General features: G+C 33.0%; 3 protein-coding genes and 1 pseudogene across 8 annotated transcripts in view; 2 read left to right on the plus strand and 2 right to left on the minus strand.

Annotated features, from left to right (window-relative positions):
* Positions 1–7,843, minus strand: part of LOC125868387 (uncharacterized) — a 93,735-nt gene extending 85,892 nt beyond the window's left edge. For 3 of the 4 annotated variants that reach the window (XM_049549049.1, XM_049549048.1, XM_049549050.1), the window contains exons 1-5: positions 7,507–7,843; positions 6,548–6,659; positions 6,161–6,253; positions 4,980–5,180; positions 3,910–4,153 (exon numbers count right to left, since the gene is read on the minus strand). In XM_049549049.1, coding sequence (XP_049405006.1) covers positions 3,920–4,153; positions 4,980–5,180; positions 6,161–6,253; positions 6,548–6,659; positions 7,507–7,826 — 960 coding nt within the window. In that variant the 5' untranslated portion in view covers positions 7,827–7,843 and the 3' untranslated portion in view covers positions 3,910–3,919. The remainder of the gene's footprint in view (positions 1–3,909; positions 4,154–4,979; positions 5,181–6,160; positions 6,254–6,547; positions 6,660–7,506) is intronic. The other variant, XR_007446732.1, reaches the window with a different exon arrangement.
* The window catches only part of LOC125868388 (ras-related protein RABD2a-like), a 33,841-nt gene extending 20,231 nt beyond the window's left edge, over positions 1–13,610 (plus strand). Inside the window, exons 1-8 of one of the 2 annotated variants that reach the window (XM_049549053.1) lie at positions 8,746–8,921; positions 11,013–11,085; positions 11,747–11,794; positions 11,923–11,970; positions 12,084–12,155; positions 12,275–12,430; positions 12,502–12,605; positions 13,295–13,610. In XM_049549053.1, coding sequence (XP_049405010.1) covers positions 8,908–8,921; positions 11,013–11,085; positions 11,747–11,794; positions 11,923–11,970; positions 12,084–12,155; positions 12,275–12,430; positions 12,502–12,605; positions 13,295–13,391 — 612 coding nt within the window. In that variant the 5' untranslated portion in view covers positions 8,746–8,907 and the 3' untranslated portion in view covers positions 13,392–13,610. Of the gene's footprint in view, positions 1–8,745; positions 8,922–11,012; positions 11,086–11,746; positions 11,795–11,922; positions 11,971–12,083; positions 12,156–12,274; positions 12,431–12,501; positions 12,606–13,294 lie in introns of those variants that run through there. The other variant, XM_049549052.1, reaches the window with a different exon arrangement.
* Positions 967–3,491, plus strand: LOC125868393 (uncharacterized; annotated as a pseudogene). Its single transcript, XR_007446733.1, has 3 exons — positions 967–1,313; positions 2,195–2,468; positions 3,217–3,491. The product of XR_007446733.1 is annotated as an uncharacterized LOC125868393 (transcript).
* Positions 13,611–16,529: 2,919 nt separating the features above from the next.
* LOC125869030 (phospholipase A(1) DAD1, chloroplastic-like) lies at positions 16,530–17,420 on the minus strand. The gene has a single exon (XM_049549586.1). The coding sequence runs from the start codon at positions 17,418–17,420 to the stop codon at positions 16,530–16,532; it is 891 nt and encodes a 296-aa protein (XP_049405543.1).
* Positions 17,421–21,746: the final 4,326 nt, after the last annotated feature.

The following is a 21,746-nucleotide window of genomic DNA, read 5'->3' on the forward strand; positions in this document are numbered from 1 at the left end:
AAGAACAGAATGGAAGAGAAGTGCTTTCACCAAAATATCATTTTTTTACCTAGGCTAATTATGCTATCAAATAAGGTAAATACGGATTGTTATGGTATAGTGGATAGGGTAACTTCTTTAATTAGAGTTCTCAAGTTCTGAATGAGGTCCTATTCAGCGCAAATCCAAATTAGTCGGACTATAATACGGACATCAAACAGCGGGTTGAAAGCTAAAAAAAAAAGTCTAAAAATTAGGACTAAGAAATTCAAAATTTTGATTTTAGATCATACATTCAAATTCTAGGGTAGGATTCACATCAATCACATGGTTGCATGCGTATCCCACTCCAAATGATATATTGTTTAAATTTTATATTATTAGTAGTTAATAATGGAGAACACTTCTAGATACTTTCAATTTTCACCCAAGAGACAAAAAGTAAAAATAAGTTTATTAAAGAAAAGGGGACGGTTAGGAGAATCTATTGTGTGCAATATTAAATTTGCTGTTGCACGTGGGAGAATGTGGAAACCATAATGTTATTTCAACCAAATCCTAATACTTGGATCTAAAAAAAAAAAGGAGAAGTGATTCCTAAATTCAAACCACGAAATCAAAATTTTCACTATAAATATAAAAAAATTCTTATTTTCATATATTCAATATATTTTTTCAACGAAAGAGATCTGGATGACCTTTGCATCTATCTAGCTCCTTACCTACCGTTACATTATTCAAATTAATCACATTATTTCCTCTTTCTACGAGCATTTGTTCAACTTTTTCGTATTATTATGTCCACTTGTTGTCAACTTTATGTTATTTTTTCATCCACTTGTTATTAAATACTTTCTAAAACAGTACCACTATCCTATTTTATGTGCATAAATAAATGGAAGAACTACTAGCTTAATTGGTTTGTACAACACAAAAGATTCATAGTAGCTAGAGAGAAGAAAACGAATACGATTAGATATCGTGAAAATGACTAGAGGGTATGTGATTCTCATGTTCTTGATGGCTGCAGTTGTCCTCTGCAGCCATCAGCAAGCGGTGGCGAAAAACATCGCCAGCGCGACCACTAGTTGCAGCGATAGTGATAAGGGGAAAATAAAGAAGTGCATGACACAAACAGTCTCTATAGATAAATGTTGCCCCTTATTTAAAAGGACAATTGGTGCTAATTGTAAGTGTTACAATTATGCTGAGGATTAGGATAATCAAGATTTAATTACTCTTCAGAGTTATTGTGATGTCAATAATCCATGTAAAAGTGTTCAAGTAAGTTCTTCCTTCTTTGTCTTACAAATAGAAAAACTTGTTGATAGAAAGTGTTTTCCCTTTTCAGTGAACTTGAATCCTATATAAAGCAAAAATAGAAGTTATCGCTAGAACCTAACAAAGCATTTTGTGAAAAATGTAACAGAAAGTGGTAGTTGACGGGAGTAGGACTGGCACAGTGGAAGCGGTGGCGACCATTTCTGCCAGCACAAACCCCCGGGTGTGCCCTCAGGCGCAGACGAAATGCAGTGCCGCTGATAAAGCAAAGTGCAAGTAAGTTCTCTTTTTTCCCCAAAAGTACTCTTTTTCAAAAGCATTTTCGAGAAAATACACTTGAGATTTTAGAAGTTTGGCCAAACAGAGGAACAAATCACTTTTCCCTACAACTAATTTTGCGCTTTCTCACCTACCAAGATCCTACCTTGTACTTTATGCATTGAAGAACTAAGTAGAAGTAGTTTTTAAGTTCCCTTTCCCTAAAAAAAGAAGTATATATTTAAATTTACTCCACTAGATAACTAAAAAAGTAATCCAGCACACAAAACATCTCATGTTAACAGGATTTGGAGAACGGTCACACCCTATAGATAGTCTAAACTCTACTAGATAACTATTTGAAGATTTTTCCACAATTTGATTGGCAATTTTTTCTTTCTTTTAAGTGAGTTCCAACATTTCCGAAATTTTTCTCATCTTTTTTCCGATTTTTAAGAGAAGACAAACAATGTGTATAGCACAAATAAACAGCTTGTAAGATCACATTTGACTCACTTGTACCTAGTGCCATCTGTTTCTAGCAAATTTATTCGAACCTAATTCTTCTAAAACTTATTATTTCAATCAACAGCCTCTTACTAGGTGATACTAAAAGATGAGTTGGACCTTTTCTTTTATTTGTTTATCTCTATTCTGTTTGAATTNCTGATGGGAGTAGGACTGGCACAGTGGAAGCGGTGGCGACCATTTCTGCCAGCCCAAGCCCCCGGGTGCGCCCTCAGGCGCAGACGAAATGCAGTGCCGCTGATAAAGCAAAGGTTAAAACTTGCATGACGAAAACAAGCTCAATAGATGCATGCTGCCCAACATTCAGAAGCATACTAGGCAAGAGCTGCCCTTGCTATAATTATGCCATGAAATTAGACAATCAAGCTTTGATTACTCTTGAAGCTTATTGTGATGTTAACAATCCTTGTAACAAAGTGCAAGTAAGTTCTCTTCTTTCCCCAAAAGTACTTTTTTTCAAAAGCATTTTCGAGAAAATACACTTAAGATTTTAGAAGTTTGGCCAAACAGACGAACAGATCATTTTCCCCTACAGCTATTTTTGCGCTTTCTCACCTACCAAGATCCTACCTTGTACTTTATGCATTGAAGAACTTAGTAGAAGTACTTTTAAGTTCCCTTTCCCTAAAAAAAGAAGTATATATTAAAATTTACTCCACTAGATAACTAAAAAAGCAGACTTGTGCACAAAACATCTCATGTTAACAGGATTTGGAGAATGGTCACACCCTATAGATAGTCTAAACTCTACTAGATAACTATTTGAAGATTTTTCCACAATTTGATTGGCAATTTTTTCTTTCTTTTAAGTGAGTTCCAACATTTCCGAATTTTTTTTCCGATTTTTAAGAGAAGACAAACAATGTGTATAGCACAAATAAACAGCTTGTAAGATCACATTTGACTCACTTGTAGCTAGTGCTATCTGTTTCTAGCAAATTCGAACCTAATTCTTCTAAAACTTTTTATTTCAATCAACAACCTCTTACTAGGTGATACTAAAAGATGAGCTGGACCTTTTCTTTATTTGTATATCTATTTACTGTTTGAATTCGTTGTAAGGCTCATAATGATCAACTTTATGAAGATCTCATTTAGTTTCAGAAGCTCATAGCATTGAAGCCTAATTTTAAGTGACTAATTGATCTGTGGTTAATTTGCTACTTTCAGGTGATATGAATCGAGCTAGCCAGGATGGAGATGGAAGAAAATATTTATTATAATGAATGTTTATTTCCTAGTTCTGTATGAGTTGAACCACTCCTATTTTATCTAAGACTTTGAGCAATAACTTAGCTTCCTTTTGCATTACATATATTCTTGTAGCAAACTTTTGGACTAAATATGTATGTCATATATTCTCCACCACGGAGGCCACTCCCACCTTGTTCCTAATTTTAAGTTTTTGACTGTCAAAAAATGTTATGGTAACATTTCAATTGAAAGTATTACATCATACCAAGTGCAGCCTTAATAGTTAATATCGACCTCTCAGCTCAAATTTAGTTGATCTGCTCTATTCTTTAAGTTGAATCCGAATTTTACTTATCGTGTTTCCAGAAATAGCAGTACAACAATTTCCTCATGCTATTAATGTACTAGCTTGACTTTGTAAGGTTATCACGAAAATTGAAAATCTAAATTGTTTGACATCAACACTTACCCAGACTCTCTTTTCTTAATTTTCTTGTCAAGAGGACCATTTATTTACAAAAGGCTGAGCTACTCTTGCAGAAAATAATTGAACATAGAAAAACATATTAACTTCGCAATGCAAATCAAAACTTCAAGACACTACAGGAACATTAAAAAACTGGCCCCAAAGAAAGAGAAAGATCTTGACGTTATATCTTAGAAACTTACTGCATTCCTTTTAGCACCAGGGCCATTTTGCATCCCTCCAAGTGAAGCCATGATGTCTTGAAGTTGAGTGATCTGCAGGATTGGAACAGTGCTCTCCAGCCTGTTGATTGTTCTGTGTCTCAAATACAAACGCCGGACAACATTGAAGCTTCTCATCAGATAGTATAGCTTCATCTCTGTATCTAGGATTGTAGTACCTTGGATGTTGCAAGAAAGAAACACCCTTCCACCAAAGCTTGAGAGCCTATGATGTTATGTAATGAAAAGGAGAAAGGGAATGAATGTCTTTCCTATACTAATTGTAACAAAAAAACTTAAAAAGGCAATAATGAAGTAAATAATCATATTGAAATAACAAAGAGAGGGAGTGATTCTTAGTGATTGCAGCGAGCTGATCAATAGCTAACAGTAGTAACGTGCAATGTATGAACAATGATTGTGCTACAGTATGTATAAATCAATGTATCAATGTGTGAAAAAAGGTGACATTTATATGATAACCTAACTCCAACCAACTCCTAGATCTCCTCCCGCACCTCTCGGGGATAAGACAGTGGTTGTTGGATGTGATAAAATGAAGTCCCTGATATTCAGAGTTTGGCTGGTGTCGGGAAGGTGAATTGTCTGGGCTCTTGGACCTCTCAGACAAGTTAAGAGATCTTAGGTCTTTGGCCAAGTTGGCACCAGCTGACTCGGGGTTGACTATGTGTTCCTTCTGCGCTTGCCACGTGTTGGGTCAAAGAGTCTTCATCCCGGTACATTTATTACCAATACATTAATAAACATGATTCATGAGAGAATACTTCTGGTTTGCGCATCAAGCATGCAGTGAGAAAACTAAAAGCAAAAAAATTCAAGCTTTGGAGGATCTTCTAATTAATTTGGAGCAGGAAAACCGAATACGAGGCAGAAACTTGTCATTTAGGAGTAAAAAGAGCGACCATACAACATAGATTCAACCAAGAAAATCATTTCCCATTGAACTAAGATGCATTAACAGATGCTTATTGAAACTATTGCAAGATATTCAGTTATCAACAACGAATTTATTTCCAGTCTAAAGGGCTTACCTGCCAATATATCCCTAATGCAACCTTGTGAGGCATTAGCCAGAAAAATAAATCTAGATCAGTATGTGTGGAGGATGATACTCTTTTGGCCGTCAATGAAGCTGAGAAATATTCACCATGTTTCGGATGATTTACTGAAATTGTTACAAATAGATTATCCCCAGGTGTATTTGTTTTCATGGTCCAGTTTCCTAGCATATCCTGCAATCACCTCCACAAAGCTACTAATGAATATCAACGACTAAGTTAAATCCAAAAATAAGATGAAATTGGAATTTTTAATGAAGAGTCTTAGCGTAGGAAAATCCAATCTATCAAACAAGAAAAAGTATGTGAGACTGAACAACTGAGCACCAAACAAAGTCCTGAAATACCAGGATTAGAATAGTAGGAACCTTTCAGGATGGTAGCCAAGTCATATAGCAAGGGTTTAAAAGGATCAATAGCTTGTTCAGCCTCATTACATTAGGCTATTCGTACTTGTCAGAGAGTGAATGCATATGCTCAAGTACCCACACTGCATATACCGGCCCTAGTAATGGCAGAAAACTATAAAAACATTGACAAGAAAAGAGTTCTGTTTCAGGTTCAGCAAAAACAAGGACGTGCCACCAAAATGTTTAAATGCCTTAAGTATCTTGGACACAATAACAGGTAACATAGCAAATTCTATGCATTTCTAAACCATCGCAACCTTTACAAAAGAGGTTTGTATAATAATAACAATATAATCTCCAAGGAGAAAGCAACATAAGATATCAGCACAAAAGATGGAATAGAAAGAAAAAGCTTCATGAACAGTATGAGATAACAAATCAAGAGCATGACATTGATGTTATGCATCACTTTTCGAAGGTCACTAAAATCAGATTAAGCTAGAGATAGATGTGAGTAAATACTCCCTCGGTTTCAGTTTGTTTGTCCTACTTTCTTTTTTAGTCCGTTTAAAAAAGGAATGTCTCTTTACTTTTTTGGGGTAACTCTTTAATTCCAACTTTCACATGACATGTTTAAGACTACAAGATTAAAAAGAATTTTGGTACATTTGGCATATCTTTAGTTTAAGACCACAAAATTCAAAAATCTTCTTTATTTTCTTAAACTCCATGTCAAGTCAAATCCAGACTAACAAATTGAAAGAGGGGGAATAAAAGGCAAGGTGATCCCTAAAGATGGCTTACCATGAAAGGACTAACATGAAGAGATTTTGCAACTACATCTGAGTTTGGGTTGAACAGAAATGATACCCTTTCACCCCATGGGGTGTTAGTCACCTGAGAAATAATTCAGTCAGCAAATAACCAAAATCATGATATATAATTTGACTGTTTGATCTAAGGAAAATGAAACTGGACATGTAGCGGGTGGAAATTAGCAGAAAGGCAAAACAGTTGGGTACAGTAGAACTTCCTTTTTAATTTGCTCGGGGTAAAAAGTGTGAGGAGCATTTTAGGCAACAAATCTTGGTTGCTGATAGAAGATTATCGATAGTACACGGGCCCTTGTCTCAGACTTTGACAGTATTTTTCAATTTAGGCTTTGATTACTTATCAATTAGAATGATTCACCTCGGCAATGCATTTCTTCAAATTCTGCAAGGAGCCTTCAGTATCATAGCAATAATACAAACTCAACGGATTTTGCACATATCCCACACTGGGCGGTATTGTCAACAAGAAACTGCTTTTAAAAAGATGAATAATCAGTCCATGAGTCCATAGCACTAAAAACACTAAAACATTTACAGCTTTTAAACTATCAGGTGTCCGATTTCGTGTGCACAAGTGATACTTTATCCATGCCAATGCCTCAAGATGTCATGATGTATTTCATAAAGACACCAAAAGATGTAATTCATAGTTTAATTTTAAACTAAATCATTAACCAAGAAGAACCCAACCATGGAAAACATACATCACAACAATATTTTCCCCATCAATGAGAAACTGTTGAGAAATCAGAGAGGCAGGCATCTACGACTAACTGAGAATAATTCTACAGTATTTCAAAAGAAGTACTTTTAGTATTAGAAATTCGCAGTTGCAATTCAGCCGAATAAACGAATCCCATTTGATAGTATCTCACAAAACAAGCTCAATTCAAGAGAAAAACTAAAAAGAAAAATACCCCCACTCTACTTGGAGGGTTATTACATATTGTTTCATAATGCATCATTTGGATAGATTGTATCATTTCCCATCATTACATCAGGATTAACCAATAAAAAAAGTTTAAGATACTCGATAGAGCTACTATAATTAGGTGGCTAAATAATAAAATAGGATCATTCAGTAATAATTAGACAAAATGAGAAGAAAAACAATGTAACAACATCACACTCAATCGTTACACAAATCAGAATATTTCATAATGTATCGTATTATACTAGAGGAAATAAACTTTTTTGTGTTACGCCGCAACAAAATTTAAGCAACAATCAAAATAAACTGTAAAACTAAAAAAAAACATATGTGAATTATTTCTTTCTATCAATCTACCAAAAGGTAATTAGATGATCAACACTTACACTGGACCAGTAGTGCCAGAAATGCGACGAGCTTCATGAGCTGAGAAGTGATCAGATGGCGGATTAGACGAACGATCAAGGTCAATAAGTGCGTAACGAACCGGATATCGAAATGAATGGTGAACCGGACGACGTCGTTCGTGCCATACAGTTCCTTCATAAAGAGAAACAGTGTCTTCTCCTTCTCCGGCTACAGCTCCGGCGGCGTCAAATCGGAAACCTAATCGGCGGAGCAGAAGGCGAAAAAGGAGGAGAAGAGACAGGAAGAAGGAAGTGAAGGAAGTGGAGAGTATAGAGCAGAGAAGATACACTAATTCCATTTGTTATCTCCTTTGCTTTGAAAATTTTATTTGAGTATTTATTTACTACTCCATTGGGATACGTGTACGATTAACGATCACTAATCACTAATTTTAGCTTAGATGAAATTTAACATTATTCTAAAAGTAAACCTCTTTAATTACGTTTTGACTAACTAGTTTAGAGTATGTACTTTACACGAGTATATTACCTTTTATCTTCCTCTCAATTAGGATGAAATTAGGCATTCTTTGTAATCATTTCCTTTGATTAATTATAATCCATAGACCATAGGTACATTATTGTTTGTATGAATATATTTTAATGTTGAAAGTGATTTCAAATGTTCGTATATTGATATCTCAATTTTCTAAAATTAATTATACTGTAAATCTTGCATGCCCTTTTATTACACATATACAAAGTCTTAATTAAACATATCGAGTAATATAAAATTTATTAGGCCAAAAGCTTCTTGAAGAGATAAAAAAATCGATCCCCACCTCACTCTCATCTCATTTGATGAATATTTGGATATGGTTTTAAATTTTTCTTTTTAAAAAAAATAAAATTTACATTTCGTTATAATAAACTAATTTACTAAAACACACATATTTAAGTTGTGTCCTGTTCTTTGTCATTTCATTTAATTAATATTTGGGTTTGATTTAAATTTTGAAAATAAAGTTTTTTTTTGCATTCAATAAAAAATAACTAGCTTTACTAAAATATATTTGGTGTAGCACATATATTTAAGGTAGGTGAAATGACATATTTTTCTTAATGCTTAATAATTTGAGGAGATAAATTAGCCAAATAACTCATTAATTTTATGTTAATTGAATATTAATTATAACTCTTATTTTAACAAGGAGAAGTTAAAATAAATTTAAGGAAAAAAAATTAGTATATATAAGAATAAATTAAGTGAAATAAATGAAAATATATTAAAACAACCAAAGGAAAAGCAATTTCTCTTCATTCTCAAATTTCAACGCTTTCTTTACGTCTCTTTAATTCTCCCACGAAGATTCAGATTCCGGTCAATTCTCGCCGGTAAATCCGTCCGTCACCGGCGAATTTCATCGCCAGTCGATCGCAATGAATCCTGAATAGTAAGTTCTATTTATCGCATCATTTTTTTTTTGAAGCATTTAAATAAATCAGCTTTATGATAATCTCGCGGATTAATTTGTCCAGATTTCGTTTTGATTTTTTGTCATTAAGCATTCAGTTTCGAGAACTATGGATTTTTTTGCTTGAATTGAGATAGAGTCCTAATGTATCTGAGATTAGCGAATATATCTGTGAACCCTAAGTCATTATAATCGGAATTCAGCTGCTAACCTTTGGGATTATTGATTATATCTTGCTTTTCTATTCAATTTTACATCGGTTAAGGAAATTGTGAGATGTATGTTCGTTGGATCCAATTAAATGTCTTTGAGAGCCGGGAGGAGGGTGAAAATGCAACACATTTCATCCTTGAGCTTATTACCATTAGCTTTGTGTATTTGTTTAGCGAATTTATATGGGAAAACTTACGGGAGATGTTAAAACAGTGATTATTTAGTGCACGATGGAGAAATTAGGAATTTTTGCTTTATGTGCATAGTTGTAGAAGGATCTGATGCAATTCCAAATGGCTTTCTGTTCAACTATATCTTTGATGTGGTTATGACATATGGTTCAAAACTTGAAGTTGTATTTGATTTCCCTCGGAACCTACTCCTGATGAACTTAATCCAAAACATCAGTGTTTTTGCACCATCATAATTTACAACAACAAGAACAACAGCAAAGTATGCTGGTTGAACATTAGGATATAAAAAAATTAGTTTTTTGAGATATATAGTACATGTAGCTTTCTTCTTGAGATATATAGTACATGTGGCTTTCTTCTTGAGATATATAGTACATGTAGCTTCCTTAAAATGACATTCTCTCATTTTGTTCTTTGAGATACTAAAGTGAAAAGCTAGTTCCACATCTCAAATGACATTCTCTCATTTTGTTCTCTGTATGCGCTACTTGCACCTTCTGATGGATGTGATCATCTCTAATTTTTTCTTATCTTGTATGAGACACATCCGTTTTAACATTCGCATCTTTGCGACTTCGTCTTGGGGATATGTAAGGCCCAACATTCACTCATACAGCATTGTTGCCTTACAGTCGTGCTATGGAACTAGCTTTTCACTTTGGTAGATATTCCGATTACATTGTACAGTGGCACTCATCCATTTCAACCTTCCTACTTTAGTCCTATGCATAACATTTTCATTTATCATTCCATTTTTCTGGAATATAAAGACCATATATCTAAACAGTTTATATGTAGGTAGGTACCTCTATTCCATCTAATCTCACCTCAACTCACTCCTACCTCATTGGCTAAATTTGCAGTGCTTATATATGCCTTACTCCTACTTATCTTAAATAATCTACTATGTAAAATGCTTCTCCATATCTCGAGCTTTTGACACTTGAGGCAACGCTCTTAAAGTTGATTCTTACCTCTAAATTGTCTGAAATTGTTTCAGTGGTATTTCGCCAGATAAATGATATTGTCAAGTCAGTTGTTTTACTTTTTCTTTGGGAAAATGGGGTAAAGTGGTTTAAGTTGAAACCAGCTTGATCTTAGTTCTTGATCCTACTTCAGCAAAGGCTCGGTCTAGAAAACTTGGATGATGTGTCACCTAACATAGCCTTAAACTTTATCAGGTGCATTCCAGGGAAGTGTAGAAATGTACTAGATCCTGATTAGCCCTATCCCCTATTTTTTTACATGTACCAGAGTAAGTGGGTGATTCTTTCTAGGTATTATTTATGTGTGTTATCTATGCGTGAGTAAACATGATAGTATATGATAGGAATGGATATTGAGGATTCCTAAAACCAACTTTCCATTGAGGCATAGTTATTTTAGATAACTTTATCCTATCAAATGGGATAAAATCCTTAAATGTTCTCTTTCCTGAATCCTAATTATCTTGGTAGTCATATGTAACCATGTTTTTTTCTTGATAAGTTCATGTTAGCATGCTATAACAGTGTAAATTGCTTTATATGATGGGTGTTAGGATTAAAATGAAAAGTTAACCACAGTACACAGCAAAATATATCATAGAGAGGCATACTTTAGACATCTTGCAAGCTAATAAACTTTATGATGTGATGACTTATCTGTTGTTCTCTGCTTGCAGTGACTACCTGTTTAAGCTTTTGCTCATTGGTGATTCTGGTGTTGGGAAATCATGTCTTCTTCTGAGGTTTGCCGTAAGTTTTCTGATCATAAAATTAGTTGTACTACTGTATTTCTTCTTTTGACAAATCAAAAGGAGGACGGAAGTCATAGGGGAGCATATTGGCCATACACACCGCCATTCCAGTTTCCTGTTCTTTTTTGTTAACTTCTCTGTTAGCTTTAATGAGCTGTCTATGAGTTACGTGTTGTCAAAGACCAAAAAACATATAGAAAGTGTCAAAATATGTTTGGTTTCTAGTATAAAATTCACTAAAAACAAAGTTATTCACGAAGAAAGGCACAAAGGAAACAAAATATTGTTGCAGTGCAAGAAAATAATATGATAACAAACAACAATTATATGGACAAAGTAAATGGAAAAACTACAATGAAGTCATACTTATTTAATGGAAGTACAATAACCATGTGGATAAGTAAACTGCTTCTGGCATCATATTTTTCCCTCCTTCCTAAGGCACTAATTTGATACTTTCCTAGTTTCATGTTCACAGTATAAAACCTCTGATTAATCGATGATGCATCTTGCTGCTTATGGAGCTTTATTGTTTGAGATTTTTTAAGAGTTCTTGGATATTCTCACCTTTGCAATGGAAAGTTATCAGAATATAGTTTAATGTGGTTAAAGTTATCTTCTGTAAATGGCGCTGAATGTTTGTCATGTATTTCCATCAGGACGACACATATCTGGAAAGTTACATAAGCACCATTGGAGTTGATTTTGTAAGTGAATACCACTGTAGTTGCTGAGCTACTTCATTTATATATAGTTGGAATCTTCTGTGGTCTTATTCTGCCATCCCATTCTTAAATAAATGTATATACTCATCTTACCAAATCTTTTCATGTAGAAAATCCGTACCGTAGAGCAAGATGGGAAGACTATAAAACTTCAGATTGTAAGGCTTCACTTCCAGTTGTGTTTAAAGTCTTTTTATATTGCTAATTTTATTCAAGCCAAACTCTTAATTGGAACATAGGTCCTTGATTTTTCTTTTTTTACTTCATATAGTGGGATACAGCTGGACAAGAACGCTTCAGGACCATCACTAGCAGCTACTATCGTGGAGCCCATGGCATAATTGTAAGTGCTTTTTTTTTTTGAAAATGGTATAATTTACACAATAGTTAGTGCTTTCCCGTAAAGTCTATCATCAATGGTGTTCTGCATCTTTTGATGTTTTCTGATGGCCTCTTGCATAGGTTGTGTATGATGTGACAGATCAAGAGAGCTTCAATAATGTAAAACAGTGGCTGAGTGAAATTGATCGTTATGCTAGTGACAACGTTAACAAAATTCTTGTTGGGAATAAGGCTGATCTTACTGCAAACAGAGTTGTCTCATATGAAACGGCTAAGGTAAATCCATTTTCTACATTTAATTCTTTGCCACTAAATCAAACTATACTGATAGACCAATTCGTTCTTAGGCATTTGCTGATGAAATCGGTATTCCATTCTTGGAGACCAGTGCTAAAGATGCTACAAATGTCGAACAGGCTTTCATGGCTATGACTGGTGCTATCAAAAATAGGTAAGCATGTATCTCATTTTCAGGTGGCGGTAAAATTTTAGTAATGTCGTGTTGCCTTCCTAATTTGCTCTAGCCTGATCTGTGGTGCAATTTAGGTGTTTTGCTTTTTCGTTATCTCATGCCTATATGCTTTATATCATCTTTTATAAGAATGATTATTGTGGAAGTTGGTCCCAAGCCTGTGATATTTCTAGTTCAGAAAACTAGCCTTATCAAATGCCACATTCAACTGTTGGAGATCTGGTTTATCTTCTTCTTCTTTCCTTTGGGTGCAATTGACAGTCCATACTTCCGGCATGAATAATCGGGTGCAAGGTCTGATGAAAACTTGTGTGGTTACGGCTGTTGTACACAACCTCATAAGAAAAGATGTTTTCAGCAAGTGCTAGAATTTCGTTCCAACTGAGCTAGCTCTCGGCTATGCCCTTTTAGTTCACCGGTCTGTTCGCTTGCCAAACATTCTCCTTCCTCCTGTTGGCCAGATGGTTTTGGGCCTTTTCTATCTGGCTGGAGTGGTTAGTCTTGGGCCAACCAGGTCCAATTGGTTATAAGTAGAGTTCAGCTTCATTATGATGTTTTCTGGTTGTCCTCCAAATGATCTTTTTGCATCTAAAAGAGATAAACTAATCTCACCGATGCTTCTTTTGCTCACTCTATTGTTTCTTTCTCTGATTCTCTCCTAAATGCAGGATGGCAAGCCAACCAGCCTCAAACTCTGCCAAGCCTCCGACAGTGAATATCCGTGGACAGCCAGTGACACAGAGTGGTGGCTGTTGCTCATCCTGAGTACAAAAAATTGTTTGCTACTGTAATATTTCCTTTGCTGTCTCGTCGTTGTCATGTCTATTTTGTGGTCTGATTGAACATTAGGGAAGTTTGCTTCTGTCCCAAATATATTTTTTAGTCTGAATTTGTGTTTTATCGAATAGTTTGTAATTCTGAACATGTCAATATTAGCATTATTTATCAATGTTCGTTTGACATTGGACCAGCTTGTTGGTAAGAGTTTTTTTTTTGTGTCTAAATGAAGTTCTTTCACAGTTCAACAGAAAGCTATCAATGTCAAGAAGACTGATGTTAGTACTTTATATTTCCCCCACCCGGTGTCCAAAGGCGGAGCCAAAAATTTGACGAAAGGTGAATGTAGGTTTTCTTCTTAGTTGTTTTAAGGACATGACAAATTAAATATACGTTCATAATAGTAATTAACATTTAACCTCTGTGCACTTGACTTCCTTTCGCCCAAGGTTGCTTCATCCGTGGTGCTTGATAACTGTATAGGAGTCTAACTAAATATTCTCATGAGTTGAATCCCCACTAATTCGTGGTTGCGCCCTTTTAATAGAATATTCTCCTGAGTTGAGTGACCATCCAAAAAAAATTAACTCAGCATCAAACTTGAGTAAATTGTTAAGAACTTATGACCATAAGATATTTGAAAGTTTATATGAATTTACTTAATTTTATAAGAAAAAAACAATAATAACAATAATAATAAAATGTTTTTTTTCTTCTTATATATACCTTAAACATCTTATAAAATCTAAGGAAAATGCTTTAAAGGATCGTTTGGTAGGGTCTATAGAAATAATGCTTACTAAAGTGTAATAGTAATGCATGCATTAGTAAATAATAATGGTTGCGTTGTTATGTTGATATTATTATTTGATTTAAAAATTTGATATTAAAAAATTATATGACAAGTATTACAAGTTGCAATTTTTTTCATGTTAATTTGACGAAAAAGTTTATCTTTAAAATACTAATCAAAAGTGTATATAATTTGACTTTCGATAAACGAAACATGACAACTAATATAAAACAATAAAAGTAATTTTTTAAAACTTCGTGCTTATTCAAATTTTAACGCATAAATTAAATGGAACGAATAAGAACGAGGATGCATGTTGAAATATATGAGAGGAAAAAAGAAAGAAGTGTTGTCATGTTAAAGTCGATAAAGATATATAGATTCACCTTTTTTGAAACTTTATCTATAAATATGCAATAAACATCGAAAATATCGAGTTCATATGAATCTAATCCAACTGTAACACTCTACATTCACAACTGCAGCTGGCAATTTTAAAAAAAAAAAAAACTTAAACGTGATTTTTTTCATTTCTTTTTTATAACATTGAATCCAACCAAAAAAAATATATAAGTGCATTAGAAAAACGACTAGTTAGTGGCTTTTAAGAAACGAATTTATTTTGGAAACTTATAGATGTTTTCTTTATTTTATTTTAGAGTTAGAAGTGTACGTTGGTTTGGCCGGTTCGATTTTATTGGATTTTTTATTTATTTTATAAATATATTTTTAAATTTTGTGATTTTAAGTGGATATATTCTCTGTTAAAAATGGTTATCTATACTCTTCCATCTAACAAATGGTGTACATATATCCTTTTGTTAACAAATTTATATTAACTAAATTGAAAAAAAGATATCCTAAAATTAACTTTTTTTTAATTTAAAAAATGTCACATGACTTTAAAAAAATTATCTCACTCATTTTTTTACCCATCCAGACCATAATCAACTAAGAAAAATTCAATCCCTCTTTTACTAGGTCATCAAGGTGATGACGGAATAGAAGAGAGATTGAGTTTTTCTTAAAATTTGGGTCTAGTCTAGAGGGGTTAAAAAAATGTGTAAGGTGGTTTTCTTAAAGTCAGGTAGTATTTTTGGAATTAAAAAATATTTTTTAATTTTTTTGTTAATTTGATAAATTTAATTCTATTAACAAAAGGATTAATATGTCTCATTTACTGGAAGTGTTGTATATTTTCATTACCATCGCCTTTACGTGTTTTCGTAATACTGTAGATATGATTTCGAAAAAATCATATTAGGTCAATGAAATTGAAACATGCATGGTGTCATTCTTAGAATAACACTCAACCACATATAAATTAAAAAGTCTTTTGTCATATGATATAAGAATGATAATCAAAAAAATAAATTTTAAATTAATTTTATCTCATGTTTGATTTGAAGTTTTAACTAATTCAGAAATTACAGCATTGCTAACCTATGAAGTATAGGCAAGAAAGTAAGGATTCCTACAAATATATCGAACATATTTTTCTTATATATCAAGTTGATGAAATTGATCTATTTATTAATAAATGGACAGACAACATACGAAAATTGAAATCGCGCATAATTCACAATCCACTCCTAATTAGCTTGTTCCTTACATATGATGTGGAACATTATTAGTGTGACTATTTTTTCCATTTGACTCGATCGATATATGAACCTTATTAATTTGGTGAATTTTTATTTTTTTTATATGAAATGAAATTAATCCTTAATCCATATACTATATGATATGAAACTCAACTAGGACAATAAATATATTAACATGCACATAATTCAAGAAAGATTCAGAACTATTTGACTTTATTATTTGATTGTTATATATACATTAAAAATATTGCCAACCTATAAAGTATGGGCAATAATTCTGTAGGATCAGAAAAAAAATAATGTACGTGGCTTTGTACAATTTTCACATAACACACATTTTTGGTGTGGATTTTCAAAAAATATACATGTGGTCCGATTCTTTGTATCTAGTGAATATAGAAGTTTTTTTTTCTCAAAATAGAGTCTTACTTCTTTCATAATGTTCGGGTCAACTTATACGCACCTCAATTAATTGTATAGGATATATATATATATACATATTTGTTATCGACATAACTCTATTCAGCATCCATCAAAATTAGAAAAGATGAGAAGATAGCTCTACTGAAATTTAAACTTAAGACCTTATGATGCTGATCAACTCACAATTCATTAATCGCTAGGTACAATCAATGGGTTTCTCTCTCTTGTGTTCCACTTTTACAAAATTGCCTACTAAGTGTAGATATGTCTTGAGATCGTGACACGTGGCAACGTTCCCTTTGTTTATTATTTGTGGACATAAGTCTTTGCTTCGTTGCCCACCTCAGCATACACCCATTGGGTATCCTCCATGCACTTTTGTAGCCAGCTTGGCATCCTTGTGGACGCCACGTGGGTAGTCTCTCTTTCTGCCACATCATTAATATCGTTGTGGATGACGAACCCCGGAACTTTTGTAACGGGGTCGTCGGAGTTGACGATTCGGAGAACATTTGTACCACTTTTTTCTAATTGGCATCGAAAACTTTTGTTTCCAACTCTAGGCCCTCCAAATGATACAACACTCACAATGGGTGCGTTTCTAAATTTTGTAGTAATATCACACACTGTTAATGTTGCAAGGGCAGCACCAAGACTATGTCCTGTGATAGTTATACTTAATGGTTCATCACTATATTTATCAACAATCTTGCCAATTTCTTCTCTAATTGTGTCTTGCAAACTTTGGTCACATTGGGTGTTTGTTGTGTATAAGCTCAAGAGTCCACTTTGTACCATGGGTTGATCATAATTTTTGTCGGACATCGTCATGTCGTCTGGTAAGCAAGTCAACGTGGCGCGAAAATTCTCGAGCCATTCAGATGAGGTGGCGGTACCTCGATAAGCGATCACCACGTCGCGGAGCCCAAGCCTTGCGATCTTTTTTTCGTCGTCGCAAACGGCCACATAACCGATCCAGCTGGATTGCGGAGACGCCAGGTTCGGGAACGCCTTTTTAGTCCATCGTGGCATTTGGACCACGCACGTGGCGTACAAGTTCTTGACCACCTTGTAACCGGTCTTGTCTAGTCCGCAGTCTGCTAGCATTGAACTCTTAGGATAAAGACATGTGGCGTATGTAGGTGATGACATGTCAAAATCAAAGCAACGATAGGCTGCTTCAACGAATTCCCCCATACCTCAAGATCTCCTTACGAAGATCATCATCAAGTGGATCAAGCAAGCCTTCCCAATTCTTAATCCCTTGAAATTCCATCCACCTGTCCCGGAGTTCAGCCACTGCTTTGTCTCCAACAGAGCAGTGGTTGAACCCCGGGTTCCACGAGCTCGTGATCTTGAATCTACGAGCTCCAAGTTTATTCAATTTAAAGCACTTTGAAATAGGGAGTACCAATCTCATATGTTGTTTGGTCATGAAAAGAATGTTGCATTTTGATTTGCAGATATTTCCACTTGAGAGCCTCATTATCTTTTATGGAGAAATAATAATTTTAATGCATACACTTACACGTAGTTATATTTGAGTAATTTATAGTTTTTCTCATATAGGATATATAGGTATTACTTTGGTTGAGTGGGGACAAGACAAAATGTGTTTATTACCAATTGGAAAAACGTTGCTAGAGGACTTATTTTACAACTTGTATAGTCATATATCTATGGACTTTGGATTTTGAATTCAAGAAGGAAGAATTTTTGTTTTTTGGACTAATTGTGTTTAACATGTCATAACGTTCCTATAATTATAAGAGCACGATATTATTAACGATATGTAGTGTAGTGTTTAACAAGTCATGATGTGTAAACATGTTATGATGTTTCTATAATTGAAAAGAACCCGATGTTATTAACGATATATAGTGTAATGTTTAACATATCATGATGTGTAGTATTATTTATTCCAGGATAGATCAAAAGGAAAATATTAATGACATATAATAGGTGTAGTACACTATTTAATCAAAAATACTAGTAACCAAGAGACTTACATGATTTTACGTTGATCAGCAACCATCAGGAAAAATTATTTGTCTACAACCTAAAGATTCTTTCGAACAATAACTCGTTCTATATATTATGATTAAAGTATGTATAAATATATAGGCTAGTTTCATGATCTTAATCTTGACACATAAAATTAATTAATAAGTTAACAGGTTAATTCAGGGGCGGCTCAAACCCGTTGGTGGCCTAAGGCCAAAATCAAACTAGAGGCCTTAAAANAACAATATGAAAAGGAAGACTAAATAGTAGAACAAAGAAAAAAGAAAAAAATTGGCCTTCAAAATGACCAACCAGGAAGTAAGATTAAATAAACAGTACACTAAGTTGCGTGCCTCTTTGGGTCCAATCATACAGCGGCACGTGTAGTAACGTGTCTCCGTTGAGTAAAATTAATTCATAAAAATGTGACTCGCATAATTTGTTCAAGTTTAAATGGATCAATGAGTCGTTCATTTATTAGTTTATGAGGGATTTAGGATGGCAAATGAGGTATTTGACTTGAATTTGAACGAGTCAAAATTGGCTGAAGAAATAAAATTGTTCATTGTTCAACTGTCTAATTTAACGTATTATTTTTATATTTTTCAAACATACATTTCATGATTTCATCTAATATAAACGAAACCTATAAGATAATGAAGTGGCAAGTCAAATTTTATTGTTTCTTATATGTCAAAATTTTCGTTATTTCTCGTAATGTTTCAAATTCAAAAATATGAGCGTGTTCACATTTTTTTGTTTTGTTTCCCACGTGATGTTTGGTATTTGCATAAGACTTCAAACTTGCAAATTCACAAAGTGTAACTCAATTTTCCTCCACGATTTTTCTCATATCCAAAATTTAAATTTAAAATTCAATCGATTACCCAAAATTAGAAAATACCTTTATAGATATTATTTCATGAATGAAAAAAACATGTAAAGAATGAGATATGTATAATTGTTAGATTATCTATAGAACATCAATAATTTTTTTCTATTTTTAGATTGCATCGACCTAACTTTGTATCTTACTTGGACCAAAAAAAAATTGGTACCTTGTTCTTTTTAAATTTATATCAATTTTTTAACTGTTTTTTTCCTCTGCAAAAAATAAGTAATAATAATATTTCACCAATTATAATAATTATAGTAATCTATAATAATCTTTAAAAAAAAAAAAAAAAACTAGACAATTATTTATATGTAAAAAATAAAATTAAATATTTTCAAATCGTTAACATTGTATATCAAGTCATCATCAAAATCACACTAGCCCAAATCTATTATGATTTGGACGGGTCGGTGGAGTTAGGCTAATTTTGTCACCCCTAGTCCAATCTATTTAGTGAGGCTCGTTTCATCTCATTCAAGAGTTGGTCTGAAATATAACTCAAATTGGCACATAAGAAATTTTATCAAAATATATTTTGATTTTTTTAAAAAAAATGATATATTATATATAATCTTGATAAAAAAAATTACATAATTTTATCATGTTCTTTAAAAATTGTATAAGAAAAAAATATTAAAACTTAGTAAGAATAGATTAATTTAGTTATGGCTCGTCTTAAAATCTATTTCAGTCTAATTCAATTAATTCAGCCTAAGTAACTATTTGATGGGTTACTATTTATTAATTCAATGCCGTCCAAGTTGATCCATGAAAAATCTTATCAAATAATATTTTACAAATATTTGTTTATTTATTTAAATATATTATATATAATCATATTTTTTTCCTAATAAATGTTAAAAATATATTATATAAAAACAAATGAAGCAACTGAAATTTTAGTAAGAACTGAATGGGTTGAATTATGATCCACTTTTAAATTTTTTTTAGTTCAATTCATTTTAATACAAATAATTAAATTAAACCTTTTGTCAGCAAAGAATGAGAAATCTAAATATTAAAATACAAACATGAAAAGGCTATTCTGAATATAGTCAAAGAAAAAAAGCCTGCCAATATTCCCAGAATTCTTTACGACGAAATCTTTAATAAAAGTAAAAAAGAATTTTATGACGATATATTTGAGTCTATATACATCAAAAACCAAGAAGTCTAAGGTTGTTATATATCTTAATTCAATGACGGAGACAGAAATTTCTAGAGAATTTTAAGAAAGAAGATTTTTCGTGTATATTCACCCAAGCAAATCGGATTTCCCCATACTTACGATGCTAACGAGTTTTGAGCAGCCTACGAATCCATTCGACGATGACAAAATACCTTCATAGAAAGCCATGAATTCATGGCTAGAATACATATTATTGAAGAGAGGAGATGTATAGATGAGGGTAGTTACAAGTTTTCATGGACTCTAACTACCACTTATAATTTCCTTTGTGTTTGTTGGTCTTATTAATAAAGTAGTTGTTGACCAACCAAAGTTGTAGCATGGAAAGTTAAGTAGTGACGGATCTAGAATTTTAATTAAAGCAAATTCAAATAAAATATAGTCAAGAATTTGAAATTGAAACCTAGCTAAGTTCAACCTTTTATCTCGTGTTCAGGAGATTCATCAAACTCTCTATATATCCATAAAATATTTTTAAAAAAAACTACAATGTAATTTTTTGTCGAGTGGACTCTGGTGAACACACTCTTGTGTCCTTAAATTCGCCTCTAGTCATAAATACTTTTTTATTTTTAATCAAAAAACGCGTATTCGAGTTCCTTTTGATATGAAATCGTCTTTATTAAGAAACACTTTATCCCAAACATAAAACTTCATAACACAAATCTAAACGAAAAATATAATGGTCAATGGGGATGCATTACTGTGGACTGTGCCGCAATATGGTCGGAAAAACAAATGAGTTATAATACATTGTTTATTTTACTCGTTTCCTAAATACTTCCTCTATATGCTTGGTCAACAAGGTCAATATTTCTTTAATGTTGTCTGTTGACTTGTCAATATAATTTCTATGGGCTAAAGAGGTTGTATCGGGAAATCATGGATTTTTGAGTTTTCGCTGTTAATTATTGATAATTACATTTTTTTTGGCTTTTAACGACTTTTAGTTTTGTGTTTGATAATTGTGATGTTTGGACCAGTTTATGTATATTAGAACTAATTTCATGAGATACATGTTGATACATCCCATCAGCGAGAAGTATTAAGTAATTCTGGCAAACAATGTTAGGACTGATAGAAAAGAAATTACTTAGTGTTTTTGTGTGTGTTGAACATGTGTAGGGTTTAATTATACGACTTATTGCGACTAATACATATAATTAAAGAAGATGACATATTTTAAGTGGTTAATCAACTATCTATGTGATGGATATTTGAGAATGCTGCGCAGAGAAGTTCTATTAAATTTGAGCCCGAACATGGTCTAATAAGAACACTTTAATTATCATGTGTTCATGTGCTCAACATCGAAATACGTTATAATTCAAATGTAAATGAAACTGGAAACAAATTTAAAAAGTCATCGATGTATTTTGCATATAAAAAAAATTTATACACGTAATTTATCTAAATAGTATATATACATTACTAG

Source organism: Solanum stenotomum, chromosome 6 (assembly GCF_019186545.1).
Source record: "Solanum stenotomum isolate F172 chromosome 6, ASM1918654v1, whole genome shotgun sequence".
Lineage (NCBI taxonomy): Eukaryota > Viridiplantae > Streptophyta > Magnoliopsida > Solanales > Solanaceae > Solanum > Solanum stenotomum.